Consider the following 26,731-nt stretch of genomic DNA (forward strand, 5'->3'; position numbering starts at 1 on the left):
AATTAATATTAGAGCTGGCCCGCCGGTACAGAACAGCACATTCACCACTAATACTACAAATCCCATAATGCTCTGCTCTTGTTTTGGCGCATCAATCAGGACAGGACCCAGACTTGCCCTCTACTCTGTAGAGGTCAGTGCTTTGGCAGGAAAGCCCCCGCTCACCAAGCCTCTCTCCCAGACCACGCCGCGACCTCAAGCTGCAATTGTCACCGTGTTACGCCTTCTGAAGAATGGCGAAAAGAAAGGCAGAAAACGGAACTGTTCTGGACAGGTGGGAGGCAGAATATCTGTATATATGTAAAATACAGACTCGTTTGTCAACGTGTCTGTAACTAAGGAGTACAAAACTAGACGACACTATGAAACAAAACACCACACGATGCGCTGAACCTGCAGCTGCAGGGGGGGTGGGCATCATCACAGACATGTACGCAGCAGTGAGAGCTTTTAAAACTAAACTCTGCCTGTGGGAGAATCAGATGCTGCAGGAAAACCTTGGGCATTTCCCCGGCTGCCAAACCCTAAAAATACAGATCTCGACCGCCGTGGGGGCGCACAGTTTGCTGAAAAACTCGCCGCTGAGTTCAGCCGCCGATTTTCTGACTTTGATGTCCAGAAATGCAGATTTCAACTTCTTAGTAATCCCTTTGCAGTTGATGTGGAAAACGCACCAACCAACATTCAAATGGAGCCGATTGAGCTCCAGCGTAACGACGCGCTGAAGGTAAAGTACGACGCAGTCGGCGCCGCACGGTTTCCACAGTTCCTCCCTGCCACACAACGCCTCAGCTCCGCACCCAAGCTGCTCAAATGCTCTCCGTGTTCGGTAGCAGATGACGAGAACATCTCACAGGAGACTTCTGACTGATGAACACCTTCGTTCAATATTGAGCGTTTCCTCAGCTCAGAACCTGAGCCCAGACGTTGATGAACTCGCATCCAAGAAAAGATTCCTGCAGGTATCTGGCTTGGGCAGATTAGATCAGCGTGTTGCAGACTGAGCAGTAATTAGCGCTTCCTTTATGCACTTTTTCTTGCTACTCCAAGGCTTGAATGGTTGCTTCATTCATTGTTATTTTATTTGTACATTTATTAACCTGTGGAAAAGTTTATTTTCATATTTACCTCAGAAGGCTGCAAATAGAAAAAAAAACATACAATTTCTATTTAAATTTGATTTAATATGCCATTGATGTGGAGTTTTTTTAAATTTGAAATTCGATTTTGCATGTCTTCATGATTAAATTACGAAAGCGTTGCTTGTTCCAGCCTCAATGTTAAAGCCGAACTTGTTTGGGTCCATATTAAAGGTTCATTTATTCATCGTTGGCCCGTGGCTCTGATTCATTTTAAAGCCTGGCCCACTGTGCATTTGAGTTTGACGCCCCTGCTCTAAATCCTTTACGGAGCTGTTAGCTCACTACCAAAGTCTCAGTTTAAACTATTTTAAATTACATTCTGCGTTTATTTTGAAGGCGGCATCCACTGATTTCCTGTTTCACGCTTGTCACGCATGTTGAGTTTGACGCAAACCTGCTGCCGCTCGCGCGGTTAATCCGCTCGTTTCTGCGCTGCCGGCACTTTTGTTCTTGCGGGGGGGGGGGCTCCTCTCTCCTTTACAGCTTAATACTTAAAGCCCCCCCCCCCCCCCCCCTTTAACCCTTTAGGGTACATGGCCCTCATACCGGAAGCGGTGCGCGTTGTTATGGAACCTCTTACGCCAAACAGAATCACGCGCGAGCCTCGCGGCAACAATCAAGTCGCAGTGCGCCACTTTGATGTCTTTAACTGTGACCGTCACGTGACTTGCAGGACGCGTCACCGTGGACCTGGACACCGGCGCGTCCCGGATGCGGCTGCAGCGCCTTCATCTTGGTTTCACTGACAGCCGCAAACAGAGGTCATCTGAGGGCGTCAGTGCTCGCAGCACGCACGCGCGCGCACACTGTGTCTGTGCGTGTGTTTGCGTGTGTGGGGGGGGGAACAATGTGTTGCAGTCTCAGCTGCTCATGAGTATTCTGGCTGCAAACTACTGCAGCTCTTTCTCAGCAACAACAGAGGGGAGGACCCCCCCCTCATCATCATCTACTCTGACCCCCCCCCCCCCCCGATGAAAGGTAATAAACATCAGAGAGGTCGAAAGGAGCTAGAGGTGCATTTTAAATGTTGCCATAAATTTTTATCTGACCTTATTTGTACGCCCACATAAATAATCCCCTTTGATGGGGGGGGCACAGGGTTGTTGTGTGTTTCTATTGCTGAGCACAAGCACAAATCCAATAAAGACAAATTAAAACGAGGTTTTGCTGCCCGATGGGACATTTATCGTCGTAGATGATAAAACGTGAGGCGGTGTTTAAGCGGCGGCCTAATAACGCTGTTCCTCGTTAGATACGCGTTATTACACTATTATTAACTCGACTCATCTCGATGCAGCCGCCCGGTTTCGTACGGGTCGAAGCAGAATTTGATTTATCCTTTCATTTTTGGGCGAACCGTTTCGCTCACTTTCACGAATCAAACAAAAATCATTCAGTTTGAATTAGATTAAAAAGAGACCGCCGTGCAAATAAATGTATTACGTGCACTCTGCTAAAACAAATACCACAAGGAACTGCAATACAGGGAGTTCTTCGAGGTGATTGGAATACTTTTTAGCAGTTTTACCGCGTTTGCTGCAGCTCGAGGCTTCAAAGGGATTATTTATTATTATGTCCTCATAAACATGCGATACTTCCTTACATTGATTAGCCTGTGTTGATTCCAGAATGAGCTGGGTAAGACTTTACTGCAACACAAGAGCAGCCATTAAAAGGCGGGCTGCTCTGAATGGAACCGACCCCCCCCCCACCCACTGCGGGTCAAACCAGGCCACCCCCCCCCCCCCCCCCAGCTCTGACATGATCAACGCGACCCCCTCCTCACCCTGTACCCAGTTTCCTGTCTGCAGGGGATCCATAACTCTTTGCATCGCTCTGTAATTGCTCTATCAATCCAGTGGGGGGGGCAGCAATATGAACTGAGCTCATTTAGCTCCCGGAGCAATAACTGTTACGTAAACGCGCAATCACCTTCCCATCGGATTCACAGGCGAGCCAAACCACGACAAAAAGAAGTTTAATGGTGTCTGCGGAGCGACAGTCCAGCGATGCATGATGGGAAAACAAGCGGCGCCGAGCGATGAGGGTGTCAAATCTGCTCGGGCTAAATTGGCAATGAAAAATGGAGAAACTGGAGGAGAGAAAATGAAAAAAGCGTCACGGAGACGAATGAGAGCGGCGTTAAACGAAGCAAACACACACACCCACACGCGCACACACACACCTACACGCACGCACACACACACACACACCTACACGCACACACACACACACACACACCTGGAGACTCATTACAGGCTCATCTTTACTGCGCTAGTCGGCGCTTCCCCCGCTAGCGGAACAATTATACACAAAGTCCTGCAGGGGGCTCCCTCTCTAACCCTCATAGAGCCTTTAGCATGATCGGCTAATTTAGCGCGCTCTGAGCAGACTAACAGGAAGCACATCAAAGAGAAGCTGAACGACTACAAAGAAAGACAGAAACAGACACAGCCTGAAGAGGACCGAGTCACTGGGGAGCCTCTTCCTCCTCCTCCTCTTCCTCTTCCTCCTCCTCCTCCTCCTGCTCCTGCTCCTCCTGCTGCTGGCTTTTCGTCTGCAGAGGACAGATTACACTTCGGTATTTACCCGTTCCCATATATTAATACTCGTCTGTTGCTTTAGCTGTAAAGTTCTTAACATCCGATCATTTTCTAAACATTTCGGGTTTCCGAACGATAAATACAAAATAAAAATAATGAAAACATCGTACGAGCTTTAGAAAGTCGATGAGCTTGTAGGCGTCTTCTCCAGCGGAGAGGTCAACGAAGTCCCGCGGGATTCTGTAGCTCAGGCAAGGGCTGGGCTGCAGCGTGGTGGCGCTGGTGGCGCAGCGAAACGCCGGGGCTTGCTGGAGACGCACACGCAGCACACGCACACGCACACGCACGCACACACACACACACGCACGCACCGTTAGGCTGCCTTCGTAATGCTACACACATCTGACGCCGACTGATGGCTGACCTGATTCTGAGTGATCTCTCCCGTCGTCAGCTCCTCCCAGCCGAAGAGCAGCGAGTCGGTGACCCCCCCGAACGGGTTCAGGTCTATCAGCCACACCCTCCCCTACAGCACGCGCGCGCACACACACACACACACCAGCTGTACGGGGCGCTTTGGGAGCCCGGCTGAACGCTGCTCGGTGTTCCTACCAGACTGTCTCTGTAGACGTCCAGCACGACTGCAACAGAGACAGAAACGAGCGTAATGATCCCCTACAAACACAGACCGGGGTGCATTCTGGGAGGAATGGTGCTCACAGTCCTCGTCCAGGAAGTTGTACTGGATGTGGCTGCTGTAGAACTCCTGTATGGCTCCACAGATCTGCCCCCCTTGCTTCAGGATGTGGGGGTAATACTGAGTGTAGTCTCTCTGCGAGACAGCTGGAAGGACAAGTCGTACGCGAGAGCGGCGTCGATGCTTCGCGTTGGGAAGTTCGTAAAGTCGCTCGTGATTTACGTCGGGGCGGGAAGCCGAAAATAAAGACGAGCGTTTTTACCGATCAGTTCGTTCTCCTTGACGAAGCAGCGAAACTCTCCCCCAGGAATCAGCTCGCTCCACTTCCTCAGGACGAGCTGAGGACGGAAGAGGACACTAAATCCATCGAGCCGTGAATGATCGCCATAGCAACTCGTTTGCCTTTTCAATACCTCGTACTTTACGACCGGATCGGGGGAGTCTTGATCGCTGCACAGACGGAATCTGCGAAGAAAAGGCGTTTCCAACATGTAAACAAGACGCCACCGCGACGGTTTCTGAAGCTCGGGAGACTCGAGGGGAACGTTTGGAACAAACAAGAATTTATCTCGGGAGCAGTTTTCCCGAGGCGATGCTGTGCTGCTAATCACTCCCTGAAACAATAGTCATTGAGTAATTTAATATTGGTTTTATTTTTATTTGTATTGTTAAATGTCGATGATTTATGTACTAAGGACTTTCAACGGAAACAAGACCGCAAGGGCTTTTTAGAAATGCTCCTCTTAGACAGGATGTTTGACTGTACTTGTACTGTAATACATGCTACTGTGTGACTGTACTTGTACTGTAATACATGCTACTGTGTGACTGTACTTGTACTGTAATACATGCTACTGTGTGACTGTACTTGTACTGTAATACATGCTACTGTATGACTGTACTTGTACTGTAATACATGCTACTGTTTGACTGTAATTGTACTGTAATACATGCTACTGTATGACTGTACTTGTACTGTAATACATGCTACTGTTTGACTGTAATTGTACTGTAATATATGCTACTGTATGACTGTACTTGTACTGTAATACATGCTACTGTTTGACTGTACTTGTACTGTAATACATGCTACTGTATGACTGTACTTGTACTCTAATACATGCTACTGTTTGACTGTACTTGTACTCTAACATTCTATCTAATAAATATATTCATCATCATCATCATCATGCAAAGCTCAAGAGCTCGAGGCATGAATCTACAATGCAGTTATTTCTCAAGCTGCCACTCGTTTTTTTGTTTTTTTGGGGGGGGTGGGGGGGGGGGGTTCTACTGCAGAGTGAAAGTAGCCGGAAGATTCAAAGCACGGTCGCGTGCGTCGACGCCGGACCGCGACGCTTACGGCTGCGTGAGATCGTGGGTGACGAAGTCGGAACTTTTGAAGAGCAGGAATACGTCGCTGAGGCAGCGGCACTGCAGGGAATTATTCAGAGCAATCCAGTTAGCGTCCTGAAAGGGACACACACGCACACGCACACACACACACACGCACACACACACACACGCACACACACAGATATAGATTATTGCCCAATCATTTACGTTTTTGGAGAATCACCCATCCTTTGCGGCTTGTCTTATCTTCAAGAAAATAAATTCATAAATGAATGAAATGAATCCATTTGACACAAATCCACCTTGAAACGAAAAGCAAGCCGGTTGAGGAGTGTTGCTCGTTACCGTCGGAGCGCTCCAGTTGAGTTTAGGAAAGACGTTCCCACCCAGGGCGTTTATTGCTTCCAACACTTCGGAGCTGAACTCTGGGAACTCGGGAGCCTAGCGGAGACGGGGGGCTTCGTCAGAAAAACCACATTCACGACTTTCCACAAGTAAGGATTTCAGGAAAAACGCGGCGTGACGTGGGTCATTTGCACATCGGGGAAGGCGCCGTTAATGCCGGCATATATTCTACGGGTTTTGGGAAGGTCTTGAAGCTTTTAGCGACACAATGAAGCTACTTTGTGCACATCCTGCGACAGTTTGGCTCTCTGCGTTAACATACAGAGAGCAGGACTTCAAAATGGGCAGGAGGAATAGATCCTGGAGAGGTTTCAGTCAATGTTTAATCAGGAATATTCAATGTGCTTACTGTCACAGTGGTGGTTGTTTCATCATCTGACCACTAGAGGGAGACAGAGGACAAGAAACGGGTACGTATGTCAGAAATAAATGCTTTGGATTTTTGGTACATTCAATATTTGACCAAATATCATGTTGTAGTTGTAGCAATGCAAATGATAGATACCGGTATACAGTACTGTATATATTACTCGAGTTTTATATGAAATAAGGAAGAAAAAAAAAATCCAGCCTAATGACAAATGAGCTCGTGTTCCGTTTCCGTACCTGAACGTCTTCCTCTGGATTTGACTCGCAGTCGTTACCATGAATGTGCTGCGTGTTCTGCTCACTGAACAACAGCAGTACAATAACAATTAGTACAGTACAATAGTTAATACACAGAAAGGTCAACATTATTACAAGAACAAAAAGGTCAATCGGTAACATGAGCTACGCAAACCACTGGCATCTTTACATTAATATTTTTATTCATATATACATCTAGCACAAAATGCTAGAATTTTTCCACCGATAAGAAATGTGACGTTTATTTTGGATGGTGTCTTAGATTTATTAGTAATTACTTGATATGTTACGAACGATATGCTACTTTGTATTTATAAACTTTTTTTTAATTTTATTAATTTCAATAAAGTCAACATACAATAAATGATTTGTGTGTGTGTGTGTGTGTGTGCGTGCGTGCGTGCGTGCGGTCTCATACCTCCCAGAGACTACTAGTGTTCCATCGTCCAGTAAATAGTCTATTACATTCTGAGGCAGTGGAAGAATAAGACTGGAATAAACAGAAGTAAAAAAAAACTACAACTTTTGTATAGTAGAAATAGATCGGAGGGAATAAACAGAAGGAGAATAAGACAAGATGGAAGCTACCAAGAATATGATGTAAACACAATTAGCAAAAAGACGAACGCTAGCTGGTAGCTAACATTAGCTGCTGGCTAAATGGACACAGTTTTATAACAACAACGATAAACACACTTATTGTGATTATACTGTAGAATTGGGAGCGGGCTACCTTTTGATTGTATGCTTCTTGAATATCGGATACCAAACCGAAAACTGACAATTGACAACTTGCTCCTTCTTCATGCTGCAGGATCACGTACCGGAAATGTGTCCATCAGTAATTATTGTCCCGGGCGCTGACATTTCGGTAAACTTGGATGCAATATTCTCAGTCAGCACCTTATTAATCTTATTAATTACATAATTTCTTTTTTCACTATTGATAGTCATCAATACTGTGGATTTATATGCGATGGGTTTTTAAATTACCTTTGAGTCACGCAGCTGTGTCTTTAGAACGGGGAGGTCTATGTGAGATGCACAAGTAGGCGTGGTCTAATCTATTTTGTTTGACATAGATCGTTAATTCAAAAGAACAATTTCTCGACACGAGGAACGATAAGGAAAGACCTCTAGACTTGAAACAAAGCAACGCCATTCTTCACTTACTGAAACGTATATGTGTGAAATGTAAAATAGATTATTCGTCAGCAATAATCCACAAATAAAAGTTATAAGACATTAACTACTATCTTTTTATGATGGTTAAATTCCATATATATTTACCTTACGGTACATTTTCACTGAATATTGAGTATCAATTGATTAGAAAAGATGATTTTATGTTTATTTGTATTTTTTTTAACATGTTAAAATGTACTCTACATTCTTCGCTCGTCGTTTAAATGCATAACAAAACCGAACTCCGGTAACATTTGTGGTACCCGGAAGTAGTTTAAGAGTGACTCCTCTTAGCTTTTATACCACCTCTGCTGTTACTCTGACATTGTTGGAGATTCACGTGAGTCACGTTTATCATTTCTTTCCTTTTTCGCATTTAAAATACAATCTAAAGTTAGAAATACTCGAACTCCGTACCTGTAGCACTCTTAAGTGTAAAGCGGCGTAGTCCAGTTTAGAACAGAAAGCAGCAGAAAGGCTAAATGTGTTATTTTACTGCAAATCGATCAACTCATGATCAGACGTGTCGTTTACTCGGCTTCTTCTGAGGCAGTGATCGGTGTCGTGTTTTTTTTTTTATTAAGCTTTCTCACTCGGTTTTCCTCCATTTTCAGGTGACCAGATATTGAAAATGAGCGACACTAAAGAAGCTAAAGCTGCGATTGCTCCACACATAATAAAAGAAGAGGTACGTTTTCATTTCATAGTGTTCTGGTGAAAGTTCTGATCGGATGAAACTGTCAAAATCAATACGCTCCACATGAACTCTCGCGAGTGTTTGTCATATACAGTGAAAGTTATTGGAGTCTCTGAATGCCATCAAGTGAAATATAACAACGCAGCAGTAAACTTTGTGGAAGCTTCAGGTAATAAATGTTTGGCTTTATAACTCAGCAGTTAAGCAGTACATCCCATAATGTCAGACAAAGAACTGAGAGGTGCATTCGACGGAATGAGCCTCAAAAAGCTACGGATTTATTACAATGTTAAGGGAAAATAGTAGTTTATTAGTTTAAGAATGATATTTTCAATGTGCAATTTCAAGGTGTTTAATGTTTCCACTATTTCCAGCCCGTAATAATAAAAGCTTTAGAGAACGTTGGTCAATCTCTGCATGCATGTTATTGACCTTTGATTCTTCAGGCAGTACTGCAGCAAAAACCAACACGATTCCTGCAACGTCAACACAGAACGGTGTCAGTCGACTCGGTTAGAGAGAGAGAGAGAGAGAGAGAGAGAGAATGAGAACAATAGACATGCATGGAAGCAACAACAGTAAAATGGTTGTATGTATAAAAGCAACAATAATAACACTAAATAATAATGATGATGATGATGGTACCCGTGGGTTTCGATCAGAACTCCAGCAGCAGATCCAATCAGGCGACAGGAAGCTACTGGAGGAGGAAGCACAAAGCTCCCTGCAAAGAAACTCAAATTAGTGAGATGAATAAATGAGACGGGAGGAACGAGAAACTCGGTGCATGATGGGAAATCTCCCTAAATTGCAGTTAGCTATGCATGCAGCGGCATTCCAGATTACTGAGAGGGTGGATTGTGTCCCGCACATGTAGAATTTTAACATCAGAGCAGCAGGAGGTCACATTTTAGCCACAATAGCCTCATCAGCGTGTTTATTTGTTCTGAGCACATCAGAGGGGCCGGTTGTTGAACCTCGTGTTTCCATGCAGGCTAGTCTCCGCCCACAATCGGGCTGATGGCGATAGAGCTGCTCGTCCAATAACCGGAGGGTTGGCGGTTCAAATCCCAGCCACTCTCTTCCGTTGTGTCCACGGGCGGGACCCTGAGCCCACCTTGTCGCCAGTGTCGGAATGCAGCTTCGATGGTGGCCGGAGAGGCCGTTAGCACAGATTTAGCACAGATTTGTGACCCGCTGTGAATGAACAATGGATTCAGTGTCGCTCTCAGTCCCTGGAATAACGTGCTATACGAGTCCGACCACTAGGATCCTCATTATTAGAGTGTTCCTGTATGTATCCTTTCTTTAGCAGCGGAGCGGCGAAACACTGCACGCACGGAGCGCCGCGTCGCATTCTGGTCCACGCGGCTCAATCCTAACCCTTTGTTGTCTGCGCCGTAGCTCATGGCAGCGGGACAATGGCTGAAGCTGGAGAAGACGACGTACGTGGACCCCGCTGGCAGCAGCAGGTACAGACGTTGCTCTCGAATCGCATCAGAAAGTCCGTGCAGGCAGAGTTTTTACTTTTGCGGTTGCGTCCGACAGAACGTGGGAGGCCGTGAAAAGGACGACGAGACGAGCCGGCGCAGAAGCAGACGGTGAGGGTGTCGGTGCTCCGTCTGTTCGTGTTCACTGCTCGAGTCAGGCGCCAACACGCTTTCCCCGCAGGCGTTGGGATCATCGCCCTGCTCAAACGGACGCTCCACAAAGACTGCGTCGTGATGGTGAAGCAGTTCCGTCCTCCTCTGGGATGCCACACGTTGGAGTTTCCCGCAGGTCGAACACGCCTCCCTTTGCTTTGCTCGGCGCACGCCGTCGAAGCCCCGAAGTGTTCGCTCGTGCGAATGTAACCGCTGCTGTGTTTAGGTTTAATCGACGATGGGGAGTGCGCTGCGGGGGCCGCACTGAGGGAGCTGAAGGAAGAAACCGGCTACAAAGGAGAAGTAGTCGGAGTCACTCCAGGTATGCGTTAGAATGCAGCTGCTGCCTACCTTTGAAAGATACGTAGATCAGATGAAGCCATGAGCTGTTTGGATCGCAGTGACCTGTTTGGACCCCGGATTGTCTAACTGCACGACCAACATCGTCATGGTGAACATCAACGGAGATGAAATGGAGAACATCAATCCAACGCAACAGCTGGGTGAGCAGACTGAGTCTAACGTACGCAGTGGTTCAGTTATCAGCTTGATGGATAGGCTAACGTTAGGATGAGGTGAGACGGGAGGCGCCTCGGAATATGATGTATCTGCAGGTAGAGTAGAATCTAGAGAAGAGAGGAATGAAGGTGAGCAGGAGTAAAACAGAGTACATGTGTGTACATGAGAAGGTCCCAGGGGGGACAGTGAAGCTACAAGGAATAGACGTAGAGAGGGGAGAGGACTTCAGGTACCTTGGGTCAACAGAGCAGAGTGATGGCGAGAATGTGGAAAGGAGGTGAAGAATCGTGTGCAGGCAGGCTGGAACGGGTGGAGGAAAGTATCAGGTGTGCTCTGTGATTGGACGAAGGGACAGGTCTACAAGACAGTGGTGAGGACAGCCATGATGGACGGCTTAGAGACAGTGGTGAGGACAGCCATGATGGGCGGCTTAGAGACAGTGGTGAGGACAGCCATGATGGACGGCTTAGAGACAGTGTCTCTGAGGAAAAGACAGGAGGCGGAGCTAGAAGTGGAGGATATGAAAATGCCGAGGTTCTCCTTGGGAGTGACCAGGTTGGACGGGATTAGAAATGAGACAATAAGAGGGACAGTGAAGGTCAGACGTTTTGGAGACAAGGTCAGAGAGACCAGACTTGGATGGTTTGGACATGTCCAGAGGAGAGACAGGGACTATATCGGTAGAAGGATGCTGAGGATGGAACTGCCAGGGAACAGGACTAGAGGACGACCCAGGAGAAGAGACATGGACGTAGTGAGGGAGGACGATGCAAAGGACAGGGTGATTTATTGTAGCATCAGTTCACGCTAACGATGAACCACTGCAAACATTCGTTCTGGTCCGATTAGCAGCGTCGGCGTCTCCTTTCCTGATTAGCACGTTCCAAATGAACCGCACAAAAGGAGAAATTAGCCTCGAGCTATTCCTAAAAGATTTGCTAGCGTCACAAGACGTTTTCTCATAATGAGCGCGCTGCTTGGCAGAGATGAAAGACGAGATGATAATCCTAATCTGGTTTTCTTTGGCTCCCCCCGCAGGTGACGGAGGTGAGTTGTGACATTACATCGAATACATATTGCCGCCGCTCATCAAATCGCTCCCCGCTGAAGTATTTATCTGCTCGTTCCAGAATTTGTCGAAGTCCTTCTGTTTCCCGTCGACGAGTTTCAAGCAAAAATAGATGGTGAGACTTCCTGTTCCCGGCGGGGACGTTGGCGCGCGGGCGAACCCGACTCCTGACGCGCCGCGGCCTTTTCCTCCCGCAGAGCTGCTGAAGAAGGAGAAGATCGTCGTGGACACCAAAGTGTACATCTTCGCCATGGGGATCGTTCAGGCCTTCTTTAAGCCGAGGGAGCTCCCAGTGCTGAAGCAGTGAAGCAGCAGGAGGAGGAAGAGGAGGAGGAGGAAGGAGCGGCGTCGTTACACGGAGCTCCTGGAGTGTTTGGAAACATTTCGGGAATTCCACACCGACAAGTCTGTGGGGCATCGCTGTTGCATTGTGGGTTTTAAATGTTGGTTTCCGAAATGTAATAATTTAATAAGAGTCGTTGGACTCTTTCAGTGAGAGGCCGTTAATTCGAGCTTGTTGTGGTTTTGTGTTCTTTACTATTCGCATTACTTGCGTTTTTCCCCACTAACATTGATTATGACACATATTGATCAGTCAACCAATGGGCAGCTGAATCCTGCAAACTCGACTGTTATTGCTCTTCATTGGATCTGATGGAATGATTTATTAGTCAAAGTACGAATGAGTACCAACAATTACAGGCAGTATTTGGTTGGAGTATTCATCACAGCGCTGATTAGAGGTACTTAATGCAGCGTGAAGCACGGACCAATGAATAAATGGCATTCCCTTCCCTCGTTCACGTTTGTGTTTTTGCTTCAAGCCGCTAGTCAGCGACAACCGAGCAGGCGCAATGTTAGCGGCGTACAATCTCAGGCAGAAGCTCCTGGATGGGTTCTCTCCGGGTTCTCCGGGTTCCTCCCACCTCCAAAAACATGCAACTCAGCAGTGACGAAACGCTTTATTTTGTCACTGCCGTCGCCTGTAGGACCCTGGCAAGAAACAAAACGGAGGGTCATGTAAAAAAACTAGCCAAATAAAACAACGGGTTTTTATCCTAGCCAACCAGGATCAAGAACCTGGACCGGTCCAACACACGGGACAGATACGGACACTCAGAGTGGACTTCAAAAGGGATGATCTGGTCAACGCCCCCCCCAGCGGCATCAAGAGGAGTCAATGGCGGGGGAGTCGCTACGTCACCAGAGATCCACCATTCCAGATGCCGCATTTTAACCCTAATCAGATTAAACGTGCCGTTTCCTCTCTGGGTTTTTACATCTTGGTGTAATCCAGATTAAAGTGATGATGACCAGTGAAGCGTTTGATCCCAAACTGAACACATGGAATCCAGCGATCATATAGGATAAAGTTTATTTACTTATTTAGAACAAGTACATTTATAAAAACCAACGATGCGTCCCCCCCCCCCTTCACTTCTGCCGGCGACCTTGTCTCGACAAATAGTCCATCAGATTCTGGGAATCAGAACGGAGGACGCTTTTCATCGGGCTCCAGACGCGACGTAGAAACTTTGATTAGCCGACGTTTCGATTACCTTTAGCCTCTGGATCTGAGACCAGGCCACGTCGTCCAGGACGTCCAGGTTGATCTCGTCTCTGGTCTCCTCAGAGAAGCTGACAGCCTGGGAAGCAAAGAGGGGGGGGATCCGTGATTCAGGTGTGAAGGAACCCAACTGGACTCGCGTCGCGTCGCCGGCGTACCTGACCCCGACCTGTGGTGACGGTGATGTGAGCGGCGGACGCCACCATCGAACAGTGCAGGTTGCCGGCGGAGACGACGGACCTGGAGCAGGAGAGACGGTCAAGGACGGAGACGCGGACATTTAAACGGTCCGGACCAGCACACCTGAGCGGACGCTTCCTCGGTACCGACTGCTCCACGGTCTTCAGGTAGTTTTGTGCTCTTTTAGCAGGGGTGGAGCCTCTGCAAGGAACGCAGCATCAAGGTCGGTCACCATGGCGCCCACGTCGAACGCCGTGAAAACGCTCACCTGAGGCTTCCGGTGCTGCTGCTGCCGACTAAAGTTCTGGGCCGTTTCGTCTCCTCTCCCGCCTGGAAGGCAAGAAAACCCCGCGAGGATTCATTCACTAAAGCTGCGACCTCATTTTGTGGGATTAGAGGTTAAATCTGAAGCAGGTGACGACCCGGGACTCGAACCCACGCCATTCGCCGCCGCTACCTTGGAGCTTTTGGATGAGGGACCCTGATTGGAGGCGGGCTGACTCTTTACTGTAAAGCGAAAGCACAGATTAAAGACGAGCGCCTCGCGGCCGAGGACAAACGTGGATTAAACGGCCTCACGTCTTTTGCTGGGGAGCCTCCGGAGGGGCGGGTCCACCTGGAGGGACTCCTTCTGCACCAGGCGACAGGTACGTCATTTAAAAAAAAAAAAAAAAAAACACTCCCTCACCTGAGTCACGTGACTCACCTTCATCGCTATTGACACCTCACTTGCCGACTCCGACTCCCCCTCCTCATCTGGAAATGAGTGACAGGTGAGCGCGCCTGGTGACACCGCGGGTGACGTCAGCAGCTCTCACCTCTGATCAGATCCGCGAGCAGCGCGTCCTGCAGCGACAGCGGCATCTTCATCACCTCCACCTTGAAGGCCTTGTCGATGATGGCCCGCTGGTTCTCGATCTTGGCCTCCAGCTCGTTCATCCGCGCCTGCGCTGTGGACGGAAACGCGACGCGACGCGACGCGCGTCTTTAGAGGCGCGGCGGAGGGAGACGCGGAGCCGGACGGGTGGAGGGATCGAACCTTCTTTCTCGACCTCCTGCATGAAGAGTCCGGTGCGGAGCTTCCTGCGGCCCAGCTGCTCGTCGCCGGGGGTCGTCCCGGCGTTCCTCTTGCGCCTCACCGACATCGCGTCGTTCACCCGCGCGTCGACACGCACCTGGAACCCACAGGTCCAATTAAATCAGCCGCGCGCCCGCGCCGGAATCTCTCATTGGTCCCGGGCGGAAGGATACAGAACGCGTCACCCATCAATAATAATGTCTTAATTTATTCACGATAAACTGATTTGGTGAGGCTGTTTATTTGGTGACTGTCCCGCGCGTGATTTGCGGATCGATACTTTCGATACTTCAGTCATTTGAGCTGATGCATATCCTTAACACTGGAAAGTAACTAAACTATTGAGATGATGATGATGGATATATTTATTAGATAGGATGTTAGAGTACAAGTACAGTCACACAGTAGCATGTATTACAGTACAAGTACAGTCACACAGTAGCATGTATTACAATACGAGGCACGTGCAAAATTCCCCTCCCAATTTATGGATGGCAAGTCCACATTCTCCAATCTCTCTGACATAGCAAATGAATTTAATAATTTCTTTGTAAATGTTGGTAGCAGGATATTCACGGGTTCGAATCCCACTTCTGACAGCTTTAACTTTACTCAGGTAAAGTCATTTAACAACATCTTTAGTCTTTCTTTATTTCACCGTCAGAATATTTTCCTGAAAAGTTCATATCTAAATATTTTGGAGCCAGGTCTAGTCAGGGGATGACAAAAGTCCAACGATGTCATGCTCTGCAGACCATGAATTTCCATACAAGACGTCCATGACTATGATTGTTTCAGATCCCGTTCTGATTCCATCGTTTTGCCTGGTCTTTTAAGCGTTGGTGGTTTAGTGGTAGAATTCTCACCCGCCATGTGGGAGGCCTGGGTTCAATTCCCAGCCAACGCAAACTTGACTCTTGTGAAAGATGTTAAACTAACAGCAACTCGACGCTGAATAAACTAACTTTATGTGACACATTCTCGGACTTCAGAGTGTTGGAAGACTTTGTCTAACATTCTGGACACAATGCTAAAGCTAACCTCATCAAGTGGAACCTTCAGTGTGTCTCAATGTGCATCGTGAGATATGATCAGTTGAAGACTCTGCACGGCTTTGGAGTGCTTATACATGATTTGCTCATCTGGCAGCGGAAACTGATGCCGTATTGGTACTATGCTGCTACTACATCTCGATCAGATGCCTCCTGGACAGTGGACACCTCCATCGGATGGTGGTCCGGGCATGGTCCACCAGGAGAAGACGGAGGACACACTGGAGAGACTCTCGGCTGACCGGGCAACGCCTTGGGAATCCACTGGAGGAGGTGTCTTTGGCAAGGGAAGTCTGGAAATACCTGCTCATCCTGTTGCCTTCGTGACACGGCTGGATAGTGGTACTATGATGCAATAATTTGATTTCAAACTGTTGACCTGCGTTTCGGCTTCACTGCTGCAAAAAGCTTCAGGCTACCTTTTATATTATCGTCGTCTGAGTGAAATACACTCCAGACCAGATTATTTGGTGGCAGTAACGTCATTTCAAGATCGTTCACAAACGCGAAAATCCGTAGGCGAAGAAGAAAACCTGCCCAATGACGTAGCTCGTGACGCTGCTTGGACTTCCGGCGAGCTGCTCTGCGCTTCAGCGTGGGGTTCCCCCCCCCCCCCCACTGCAGAAACGAAAACAAATCCATTATTGATGATTACCATGTGAGCAGGGGAATGACATATGTGGACTTTCTTTTGGACAAGTCCGCGGCTGTAAACTTAGGAAAAAAAAAAATCGATGTAAATAAAAACTAGCCTGTTTGCTAAGGCTACTTAGCCTAGCAGCTTCGCGTTCGGACAGCGTTGGAGCCGAAGCGGACTACTTTCTGTTCGGCTTTGAGTCATGGAATCGACGTTAGTCCACCCGACTGCTACGGAAAGCACATTCGCACCGGACCCGGCGACGTTGGTGGCCAATAAAAGTAAGTCCCGTGACCGAGTTCGGGATGCGCCTTCCGAAGCCTTCCTGGGTATTAAAATCAAATAAATACGCCGTGAGTTCTGTCAGGCAATTTGAATGGACTGGTGAAGAACGTAAAGTTGTACAGTTCCATACTTGTTGTTGTTTTCTGGACTACAACGTGACGTCACCCTGCTCGTAATGCACTTTAAGGGCTTGTTGTGATTCGGTGCGACTTAAAATGGAAGTGCGGTGTGATTGTGTTGCGTTTGCTTGACCGGACGTTGCATGATTCTTAGGGAAAGTCAAAAGGAGGCACCCGAATACGGTCCAGTGTGCGATGCTGGGGCTCAGTGCCGAGGGCGGCGGTGCCCTCACCCACCCCCAGAGCCTCAATCACGGGAGGGGTAAACGTGACCCGAACGCGGGGCTGTACCCCAGGACGCCTACCAAGCGACGGAAGTGTGGTAAAAACCTTTCATGTTGAAAACGCCAGGCAATTTCTGTCAAAGAGAATACAATAAAAGCGTCTCCTGTCTCCGCCTGCGCCCTCAGCGTCCACCTCAGGAAGTCCTTCTGTCGGACAGAAGGCCATCGACGAATACTTCTCTGTGACGGGCGTCGTCACTTCCAGCCCGCGCAAGTCTGCCCAGCCGTCCGCGTCCGCCGGCACGAACAGAGTGAGAGGAGAGCTTTTCCCCAGAGACGCACCTGAGAATGACGACGACGATGACGACGATGATGAAGACGTCAGCTTGTTAGACGCTGGGACAAAGGTGGACGTGACGGACGATGTACTTCTGATCGCTGCGGCGGAAGAGTCCGACTCGGCACCCGATGGGACGACCGATTACCTGGAGGGCATGACGGCAGAAATGTTTGGGGACGTTGATGAATTTGACCCTGATGTTCACAGTGAGGAGGAGTCGGAGGCCCTTCCTGACGCCCGCGACGGGCTCCTGGGCGGGGGCGGGGGCGGGGGCGGGGAACCCCTGCAGCCCCAGGGCTGCATCGATGACCTTCCAGATGAAGTACTGAGTCAGATTCTGTGCGAGATGCCTGCCCAGGACCTCTACCGCGGCGCTGGCCTCGTCTGCCATCGCTGGAGGGACATCGTCCAAGACCCCCAGGTTGAACAGCACACAGGGATGGGTTGGGTCGCGTTAGCAGAGGGGCGGGGGGCGTGAGTCGCCGCTATGTAAAGCGAGACGTTCCGAAGGAACGAATCCTGCGTCGTCGTCGATCTGGCAGTGAGGATACAAACGAGCGGGAGATGAAAGCTCGGTTGACGTGCACGTCGTGTGTTTGTGCTCCGCTGCGTAGTTTGTTCCTTTCAAGAAACGATACTACCGCTACATGATGAGGGAGGAGGCCGCGGTCCGGGAGGTCTTCAGCATCCTGAGGGAGAGTCTCGTAATCAGTCCAGCGTCGTCGGAGCACAGCCTGCGACAGCTTGTCGTGTGAGTTACGGTGCGAATATATCACATGTCTGTGATGATGATGAATATATTTATTAGATAGAATGTTAGAGTACAAGTACAGTCAAACATCCTGTCTAAGAGGAGCATTTCTAAAAAGCCCTTGCGGTCTTGTTTCCGTTGAAAGTCGTTAGTACATAAATCATCAACAATTAACAATACCAATAAAATAACAATAAAACCAATATTAAATTACTCAATTGATGCAAAATAACATTAGAAAAATAAAAATAATTTTACACCACAGATGCAAACTCACAATAAATTTAAAATAAATCACACCACAGATGCAAAATGACAATGAATGACAATAAATTACATCAATTACAAAAGACATGCGAGAATCTAGAAAGGATCTGTTCATGGCAGCCGATGTCTGTCGTCTTAAAAACGGAAACACAATAAATGTGCACGGTTAAAGCGACGACGTTGTTCTTTTTTCCTAACTGGAATCCCTAAAACGAAGGAAGCCTCTGCCGTGCTCGCTGTAAATGTATTGCTGATCTTTTGGTAACAGGGCTGAATAATGTCTCGCATCGTCTCCTTGTCTTACCGGTAGATGGATCAATAATAATCAAAGTATGGGACGCTGTTACTCGTGTTGTCTCTCGTGTGTTTCGGGCAGCTTGATGGCTCAGCATAAGGAAAGAGAACGAGTGAGGCCAGAGCACGTTCTGGAACGCGTCCGGGCGCATCGTCTTTTCCCCATGGCCGAGGCCTCGATAAGGCTACGGATTCCTGACGTCCAGAAGAACTTCAGCCTCGGCGTGGAGGTGTGAATCCCAACTCCTCCGATCACCGTGCGGGTTTAGCGTCTGCCTAATCGGGCGGGTCTGATCCGCAGGGTCCCAACCCGTACGCGGCCATGGCCGTCATCCTGCTCCTCAGCGAGAGCGTTGAGGACGTCGAGGTCTTGGTGTCGCTGCTCGCCGGCTGCATGTCGCGCACCGCCGTCACCGAGTACCTCAGCCACATGGCCACCATGCTGCTCGCCTTGAAGTGGAACAGCGTCCAGATCAGCAGCAGGTGAGCGCCTCGGCGGCCGGCGCGCGTCTGTTTCCCGTCGCCGCCGTCCTCTCTTGATTCCTCCGTGTTTCCGGCTCGGCCAGGTTGCATTACAACATCTACTACGTTCTTCACCTGATGGAGAATGGCCCCTTCGCTGTCACGTCTGCTCACAGCAGGTGAGGAACCAACAGGGGACGCGCGCACAAAACGGATTACGGACGGCTCGTTCACGTTTGGGCGGCTCCTCTACTTCCTGCCGGTCGTGTGCCGAAGAGCCAATAGGAACCGGACTGAAGTGATTTGTTTCAGCAGAGGTTTATTTGTTTTCCTGCTAGGCGGCCTCAGATTCGCCTCACTCGGGAACAGCAGCAGATCCTCAGCCATGACATCCTGGAAGACCACGTGGTCAAGATCGTGGCCTTCGCAGGTACGACTCGTGGAACCGCGGTCCCAACTTTTGTGTGAGGTTGTTCCAGTTCTGCGGGAACACGCGGGAACAAACGATGCAGAGGAAAAGACAATCCGAAAGCTCTTCCATTTGTTTTTTTATCTGTGACTGATATAAATACCGCGTGTCTCCTCAACACCAGCTGGAAGGCTTTTCATTTCTCATTTTTGAGACTGGAAAGCAGATTTTAGAAGGTCGGCCGGCAGTTTTCCGTGCGCCGCGTCGGCCCGCCTGCACGTCGCTTAACGCTGCCGTCCGCCACAGGTACAGGAAAGACGACGACGCTGGTGAAGTACGCCGAGCAGTGGCCACACCTCCGGTTCTTATATGTGGCCTTCAACAGGTCGGTGGCCACTGAGGCACAGCGGCGCTTCCCCAAAAACGTGGTCTGCAAGACGGTCCACTCGTTGGCCTTTAGCGAGATCGGGAAGAGGTGAGAATCGGCACGCCGCTCGGATGCTTTCGTTCATTATTCGGTCGTCCGATCATCACGGCTGGAACTTGGTCACTGTTTCTCCTTCCCCGTGTGACTACAGCTACGTTCTTATTCCCGAACACTCGTCGTTTTGATGCGTTTTTGATTCTTGAAATGTGCGTCGTCTTATTTTGAAACCGCTAATCTTTTTCGCTCTTCTCTGATCTTTTTTTTCGGCAGTTACCAAATTCATCAGAAGCTGACCTTCGGCATTAAGCCCTTCGCCCTGAATTCCGTTCTGCCTAAAGGCCGCGGTGGCTACGCCAAAGCCAAAGTGGTGGCCACAACGCTCAACGCCTTCATGGCTTCAACGGACCGGACCATCGGCATCAGACACGTGCCCGGCTACCGCGTGAGCACGAAGGACCAGCCGGAGCCAATCGATGAAAAGGAAAAACCAGTATGGCACATTAACTCCGTATATAACACATACTTGTGGGGTTAATAAATATCAAATCGGGCGTGAGCAGCAGTTTGTGTTTTATTGTGAAACCCTAGTTGTTCGTCAGCGATGCACAGAAGATCTGGAATAAAATGAAGGATCTAAATGCCAAGGAGCACGACGCCTTCCACATGACCCACGACGGTACGTCCTCTGAGAATCACTGGGAGCGACTCTGGTGGGAGAATCACCGTCACGCAGGTGAACCTCTCATTCCCAGGTTACCTGAAGTTGTGGCAGCTCCGGAGCCCAAAGCCAAACCTGTCCGAGCAGTATGACGTCCTCTTCATCGATGAGGCCCAGGACTGCACCCCGGGTGAGGATGTGTCGCGCGCGGCGCTGTTTAACGGCGTAGCCTGTCCTTACGTTCCCTCGACGACGTTCCCTCCTTCCCAGCCATCTTGGACATTCTCCTGCCTCAGCGTTGTGGGAAGATCCTTGTTGGAGATCCTCATCAGCAGATTTACACTTTCAGAGGAGCGGTCAATGCCCTCAACCTCGTGGGCCACACACACATCTACTACCTGACGCAGGTACGTGCAACTCCATAAACAGACGGGTAACGTTTGAATCATAGAAACAGCGAACAGAAGGGAAGTGAACTCTGTAGCCTGTGAATTCAGTCTAGAATTTAAACCCCCAACTGCTGTTTTTTTCCTGCTTTTGCTACTCCATGAACCCCGGGCAACAAATGCATAAAAATGTGTAAAGTATTTTTTTTGATTACATCCCCACAGGAAAAATCCACAATTCTCTGAATGTAATTTTTCTGCTGAATTTTTTGGGGTTGAATGAAAATTTTTGATTCAGCCTTTTTTTTTTCTCTCTCAAAGATCAAGCCATGATTTGGCCAAAGCAGAACTTTAAATGTTTCACATTTCAATGAGTAATTCTGATCGTTTGGACAAGGAAAAAGCAGCGGCTGATTAATCCGCATTTATCACCGCTCCGAGCCAAAGGAGAATTTCACATAGTGGAAAATCAACAATATTTGACTTTGTTAGAGAAATTGTGGCACCGAACATCTGTCTAATTTGTCCGTAGGCTAAATAAACGTCCCTGCTGTTTTTGTCCAGAGCTTTCGGTTCGGGTCGGAGATCGCCTATGTGGGCTCCACCATCCTTACAGTGTGCAAGAAAGTGGAAAAGATCCTGGTGGGAGGAAAACAACAAGGTCAATACCGCAAAAGCTTTCTAGCCGCTCAGGAGATGGACGTTCACATCATACGATAACGAGAACGTCGCCTATCCTGTAGGCGGCGTGTGCAACGAGACTGCGGAGGGTGTTATGGCAGACATTAGGACAGGCGTCAGCCGTTGCCGCGGGAAGACGGCCATCTTGTCGAGATGCAACGTCAGCGTGTTCAACGAAGCGGTCCGAGTCATTGACGCCAACGCCCGCTGCCGGCTCCACTTCATAGGAGTGAGTATACGCGGAGGAAACCCACGCAGGGCCAGGCGAGCCGTTGCCTTTAACGCTAAGCTAGCTCGCTGCTGCGGACAAACGCGGGGATGCTGTCGCGCCATCTTGCATTGTAACCAGCAGCATTACGTGTAACGGCGTCCAGCAGGAAGGGTCCGCCTATCATTTTCCAGGAAGTATCACCACTAAAACCTAAAGGTGTCGTCTAAAGCTAGCGTTTGACTTGGGAAAGGTATAAGAGGCTCTTTCTGTGCTACGGAAACCGGGATATTCCGAGGTTTAGGTGATTTATAGACCAATAAAAGCATGTCTCTTGAAATCCATCACACTGGACCAATCAGAAGGGCTTGAGTAAATAACGTTTTACATTTATTATATTTGGTATTTGAATTTTGACTGGCATCATTCATGCAGGGTGTTGAAAGCATTGGCCTGAACAGGATCCTGGACATCTGGCATCTGATGCCGGACTCCAGAACGTCAAAAGAGCAGGGCCAAAAACCCAGATGTGAGATTCCCAATGATATTCAGTCAGTTGTGGCCTTTAAAAAAAGACGTTTACTGAATTTTCTTTTGCATTTAGACATCAAAGATCCATTTATTCGTGCATTTGCCAAGAAGACGGATCATTCCTTCTGGGCTTTGAAGACGTACGTCACACAAACTGAGGACAAGGAGCTGGAGGCCAAACTGAGGATTGTTGAAGCATACAGAGGTCGCATCCCTGAACTGGTGACCCGCCTGGAAAGTTGCTATGAAAACGACATGAACAACGCAGGTAAGGAAAATAAATTCTGCAGTCTGTGACTTCAGACGAGGCCTTTACTACTGATGTCCGGTTTGACCCCAGAGCAGGTCGAGCTGACTGTTATGGCCACGACTTCATTTCTAATTTTACCGTACAACGCTATTTTATGTCTAAAATTGCATTTAGAATTCTCAGACATGCACAGGTCTACTTTTTCCTTCCTTCCCCAGCACCAAACATTTTTCTACCGAGTCGCTGCGTAGGAAATCTTCCTTTCATTTCCGAGTCTCGGTCATTTAGTAAAATAATTGGGACGCTTTTACGTCATTGGTGTAATTTTCAGTGTGAGATTTTTTGCAAACTTTTTATGGGATTCATTAAAAGTTGGAAAAATGCAAAGTCATCGGGTTTACTAACCTATAAAAGAGTAATTTTTTCTGCTCTTAATTTGTTGTTCGTAGTGTAATGGTAACAGGAAGGACTTTTCAGTCCACGTGTTTCCTGTTTTTAAATGCAGTTGAAGGATTTCTGAGTTTAGGAATGCATTTAAAAAGTGCAGAAAAAGGAACTCTATTAACCGTCGTCTGGAATTATTTATTACAAACATCCTTCCTGTTCGATTCATTTGCATAACAGCGCCACCTGACTAATAAATGGATCCTTTTCGGCTGTTCTCTTGTGGAGTCATTCTCCTTGACTTGCTTGTCGATCTGTTCCAGACTTCATCATGGGAACCGTCCACAAGGCCAAAGGTCTGGAGTTTGACACTGTGATGGTCACCAATGACTTTACCAAGTTTCCTTGCGCGAGACACAACCAGGAGTTCAGTCCGAACTTCTCATTTGGTGCGTGTTTCTTCTCGACCTCTATTTTGCTTTGCAGCTTTTTCGTCCCGTCCCTCTGCCACTCTGTTTCTTACTGCTGGCCACCTCCAGCATATTCGGCTACGTTCCTCTTTGTAAATGAGCCCTGTTGGTGTGACTGAGATGAGGGTGAATATATCTCGATGACTTGTCAGAATGTTTAAAACAAAGTGGGAGAAGATCGATTTAATCAACGTCATTATTCCTGATTAATATTTGATCTTCCCTCTCCGCTGCTGCTCAGATAAGGTTCCTGAGGACGAGTGGAACCTGCTGTATGTGGCAGTGACCCGGGCCAGGACTACCCTGATCATCACTAAGGCCATTCATCACATCCTCACGATGGCTGGGGTAAGACAAAGTCGCTCGTCTGATCCTCGTCCGACTTCTAATAAACGATAAAACCTGAGACACAAAGAAAGAAAGCTGGATATTTTTAAAACCGAGCAGCTCGTTCCCCTCCTAACTGGATCTACACCGTCCACATGGTGATCTGGATTAGCACCAAAAGGATCTAGATTGTTCTTGGTATCTTTATACACCAACATGAAAAGTAAAACTGAATCAGAGTTGATGTGTTTCTAAATGATTCTTGAATCCATAAATGGTTTTAATGTTAAAATGTCATATTTTTTCCTGACCTGATTCTGGATCTGATCCAGAAGATAACTTTTGCTTGATAGTGCATATTGGATGCAATGTTGCTTAGAAGCCATCCAGAATCCAGGATATCTTCTGGATCATCGGCAAAATGGAATGTACTGTTCTTGGTAAGCGTCCCGACATTTTGACAAGAACCGTCAACGGCGTTTTGTGTCATCTCGCTAACAGACGGCACACGAAGATGCGCAGCTCTAATCCGTTTATTCGAGATGTGCGGCTCTAATCGGTTTATTCGAGATGTGCGGCTCTAATCGGCTTATTCGAGATGTGCGGCTCTAATCGGTTTATTCGAGATGTGCGGCTCTAATCGGTTTATTTGCGATGTGCGGCTCTAATCGGTTTATTTGAGATGTGCGGCTCTAATCGGTTTATTCGAGATGTGCGGCTCTAATCGGTTTATTCGAGATGTGCGGCTCTAATCGGGTTTATTCGAGATGTGCGGCTCTAATCGGTTTATTCGAGATGTGCGGCTCTAATCGGTTTATTCGAGATGTGCGGCTCTAATCGGGTTTATTCGAGATGTGCGGCTCTAATCGGTTTATTCGAGATGTGCGGCTCTAATCGGTTTATTCGAGATGTGCGGCTCTAATCGGTTTATTCGAGATGTGCGGCTCTAATCGGGTTTATTCGAGATGTGCGGCTCTAATCGGTTTATTCGAGATGTGCGGCTCTAATCGGTTTATTCGAGATGTGCGGCTCTAATCGGTTTCATCGAGATGTGCGGCTCTAATCGGTTTATTCGAGATGTGCGGCTCTAATCGGTTTATTCGAGATGTGTGGCTCTAATCCGTTTATTCGAGATGTGCGGCTCTAATCGGTTTATTTGAGATGTGCGGCTCTAATCGGTTTATTCGAGATGTGCGGCTCTAATCGGTTTATTCGAGATGTGCGGCTCTAGTCGGGTTTATCCGAGATGTGCGGCTCTAATCGGTTTATTCGAGATGTGCGGCTCTAATCGGTTTATTCGAGATGTGCGGCTCTAATCGGTTTATTCGAGATGTGCGGCTCTAATCCGTTTATTCGAGATGTGCGGCTCTAATCGGTTTATTCGAGAAGTGCGGCTCTAATCGGTTTGTTCGAGATGTGCGGCTCTAATCGGTTTATTCGAGATGTGCGGCTCTAATCGGTTTATTCGAGATGCGCGGCTCTAATCGGTTTATTCGAGATGCGCGGCTCTAATCGGTTTATTTGAGATGTGCGGCTCTAATCGGTTTATTCGAGATGTGCGGCTCTAATCGGTTTATTCGAGATGTGCGGCTCTAATCGGTTTATTCGAGATGTATGGCTCTAATCGGTTTATTCGAGATGTGCGGCTCTAATCGGTTTATTCGAGATGTGCGGCTCTAATCAAATGTTTGCATGGTCTTGGGTAAGTTGAAAGCTTACCTAAGCTTTCCCCACCAGCAGTCTTCATCACCGTGGAGACAGATGGGGCTTGCTGGGACAAAGTCAATGGTCCTCAGCTTGAACCGATCTGAAGGCCGCTGCACTCGACACACAATATTCTCATAACGACCCTCCAGTTTGAATCGTCTCCCCCTATTTCATCATCCCCAGGACTATCCCTTTAAGTCGCAGATGCCCAGCCCCTTGATGAAAGCGGGCGAGCCGCTCCCTTGCAAGGTCAAGGACTGTCCCAACTGCATCACACCTGGCTCGGCCTTCATCATTTGCAAAAAAACGATGAAATACGTAAGATCACCTCTAATGACCTCTGAGATGGACGTAAGATTCTTCTCCAGCTTGTCTCTCAGGTGTGAATAGAACAGGACAGTTTCTGACCCCTTTGAGACGCTGCTTGTTGTCCCCGTTTGTCCGTCCAGACTGACGGGGTGTCCGCTGGAGGCCCGTTGTGCGAGAGGTGTGTATGGACTCACGTCGGGCCAATCGCCTTCCTCATGGCTGACGATGTGCTTTCAATGGCTCAAATCCCAGGAAGATTTGCCCCCCCCATCGACCACATGATGTTTCTGCCTTTTTTTTAATACTGCTGCCTGTCTTCAAGATAAATCTGACTGAAAAACGGACTGAAATCCATGGAAAAGGAATCTGATATTCCTTTTATCAAATGTTCTGTTTGAAACGTTTGTTGAAACGTTTATTTTGCTCTGGGAGAAGATCAGAGTTGGATATTTGTAATATCGGATTGAGGTGCTGCGTAAAAACATTTTTGGGACCATTCTCTCCAGAATCAACGAGGCCTTGCTGTATTTTGTAAGTGGCTTTTAATAAAGTCCGCCAAGACGTCGGCGTTGTTTGGCTGAAGACATTTGTGTCCTGACTTTATTCTGAGTTAAGGTGTTTCAGTCAGAACTGGATGTCATATTAGATCAACTATGTTTACATCAGGTTAACTCAATGAGAGCCTTCCCACGGGATTAATAGAGTCAGCTGCACAGATTGGGTGTTTGTGAACAGATGTTCGTTTCGAGCGCTGGAGTAAGTCTTGTCTCGACTTGTTGCTGACGAGATATTTAGCTTAACTTTCACAGCGGGGGAGTCCACGGAAAGCCAACCTCTGGAGATGA

At 48.1% G+C, this 26,731-nt stretch overlaps 4 protein-coding genes across 4 annotated transcripts; 2 read left to right on the forward strand and 2 right to left on the reverse strand.

The window, feature by feature from the left end:
* Positions 1-3,110: 3,110 nt before the first annotated feature.
* On the reverse strand, positions 3,111-7,606 carry cdc123 (cell division cycle 123 homolog (S. cerevisiae)). Its single transcript, XM_068755226.1, has 13 exons — positions 7,504-7,606; positions 7,189-7,260; positions 6,750-6,813; positions 6,493-6,525; positions 6,084-6,179; positions 5,746-5,852; positions 4,796-4,847; positions 4,645-4,720; positions 4,406-4,528; positions 4,298-4,326; positions 4,110-4,211; positions 3,856-3,993; positions 3,111-3,699 (listed from the first exon to the last, which is right to left on the reverse strand). Exons 1-13 carry the CDS (start codon positions 7,575-7,577, stop codon positions 3,613-3,615), a joined length of 1,053 nt encoding a protein of 350 aa, XP_068611327.1. The 5' UTR covers positions 7,578-7,606; the 3' UTR covers positions 3,111-3,612.
* Positions 7,607-8,281: 675 nt separating this feature from the next.
* nudt5 (nudix (nucleoside diphosphate linked moiety X)-type motif 5) lies at positions 8,282-12,675 on the forward strand. Its single transcript, XM_068755248.1, has 10 exons — positions 8,282-8,295; positions 8,570-8,643; positions 10,057-10,124; positions 10,201-10,253; positions 10,324-10,431; positions 10,522-10,617; positions 10,697-10,798; positions 11,853-11,861; positions 11,945-11,998; positions 12,081-12,675. The coding sequence occupies exons 2-10, from the start codon at positions 8,587-8,589 to the stop codon at positions 12,188-12,190; spliced, it is 657 nt and encodes a 218-aa protein (XP_068611349.1). The 5' UTR covers positions 8,282-8,295; positions 8,570-8,586; the 3' UTR covers positions 12,191-12,675.
* A 642-nt stretch (positions 12,676-13,317) lies between these two features.
* Positions 13,318-14,775, reverse strand: cdca9 (cell division cycle associated 9). Its single transcript, XM_068755507.1, has 9 exons — positions 14,670-14,775; positions 14,449-14,580; positions 14,337-14,386; positions 14,202-14,261; positions 13,899-13,960; positions 13,754-13,831; positions 13,609-13,690; positions 13,443-13,529; positions 13,318-13,362 (listed from the first exon to the last, which is right to left on the reverse strand). Exons 1-9 carry the CDS (start codon positions 14,773-14,775, stop codon positions 13,318-13,320), a joined length of 702 nt encoding a protein of 233 aa, XP_068611608.1.
* Positions 14,776-16,599: 1,824 nt separating this feature from the next.
* fbxo18 (F-box DNA helicase 1) lies at positions 16,600-26,460 on the forward strand. The gene is made up of 21 exons (XM_068755508.1): positions 16,600-16,678; positions 16,956-17,123; positions 17,212-17,786; positions 17,980-18,116; positions 18,760-18,907; positions 18,979-19,160; positions 19,244-19,318; positions 19,478-19,569; positions 19,855-20,023; positions 20,246-20,465; positions 20,564-20,651; positions 20,728-20,823; positions 20,904-21,040; positions 21,584-21,680; positions 21,763-21,929; positions 22,344-22,437; positions 22,513-22,707; positions 23,397-23,522; positions 23,785-23,891; positions 25,761-25,895; positions 26,027-26,460. Exons 1-21 carry the CDS (start codon positions 16,600-16,602, stop codon positions 26,186-26,188), a joined length of 3,249 nt encoding a protein of 1,082 aa, XP_068611609.1. The 3' UTR covers positions 26,189-26,460.
* Positions 26,461-26,731: the final 271 nt, after the last annotated feature.

Source organism: Brachionichthys hirsutus, chromosome 22 (assembly GCF_040956055.1).
Source record: "Brachionichthys hirsutus isolate HB-005 chromosome 22, CSIRO-AGI_Bhir_v1, whole genome shotgun sequence".
Classification (NCBI taxonomy): Eukaryota; Metazoa; Chordata; class Actinopteri; order Lophiiformes; family Brachionichthyidae; genus Brachionichthys; species Brachionichthys hirsutus.

Excerpts from the sequence above, each read along its gene's own strand:
- cdca9 (XM_068755507.1), bottom strand. The coding sequence starts at position 14,775 with ATGTCGGTGAGGCGCAAGAGGAACGCCGGGACGACCCCCGGCGACGAG. Across the intron at positions 14,581-14,669 it reads GCAGGAGGTCGAGAAAGAAG|CGCAGGCGCGGATGAACGAG; the intron begins GTTCGATCCCTC and ends TTCCGTCCACAG. Across the intron at positions 13,961-14,201 it reads CCAGCAAAAGACGTGAGGCC|GCGGGAGAGGAGACGAAACG; the intron begins GTTTAATCCACG and ends CTTGCCTTCCAG.
- fbxo18 (XM_068755508.1), top strand. The coding sequence starts at position 16,600 with ATGGAATCGACGTTAGTCCACCCGACTGCTACGGAAAGCACATTCGCA. Across the intron at positions 20,652-20,727 it reads CTTCCACATGACCCACGACG|GTTACCTGAAGTTGTGGCAG; the intron begins GTACGTCCTCTG and ends TCTCATTCCCAG. Across the intron at positions 25,896-26,026 it reads GCAAAAAAACGATGAAATAC|ACTGACGGGGTGTCCGCTGG; the intron begins GTAAGATCACCT and ends TTGTCCGTCCAG.
- cdc123 (XM_068755226.1), bottom strand. The coding sequence starts at position 7,577 with ATGAAGAAGGAGCAAGTTGTCAATTGTCAGTTTTCGGTTTGGTATCCG. Across the intron at positions 6,180-6,492 it reads AAACAACCACCACTGTGACA|GCTCCCGAGTTCCCAGAGTT; the intron begins GTAAGCACATTG and ends CGTCTCCGCTAG. Across the intron at positions 4,721-4,795 it reads ATCCGGTCGTAAAGTACGAG|CTCGTCCTGAGGAAGTGGAG; the intron begins GTATTGAAAAGG and ends TTCCGTCCTCAG.
- nudt5 (XM_068755248.1), top strand. The coding sequence starts at position 8,587 with ATGAGCGACACTAAAGAAGCTAAAGCTGCGATTGCTCCACACATAATA. Across the intron at positions 8,644-10,056 it reads CACACATAATAAAAGAAGAG|CTCATGGCAGCGGGACAATG; the intron begins GTACGTTTTCAT and ends TCTGCGCCGTAG. Across the intron at positions 11,999-12,080 it reads GTTTCAAGCAAAAATAGATG|AGCTGCTGAAGAAGGAGAAG; the intron begins GTGAGACTTCCT and ends TTCCTCCCGCAG.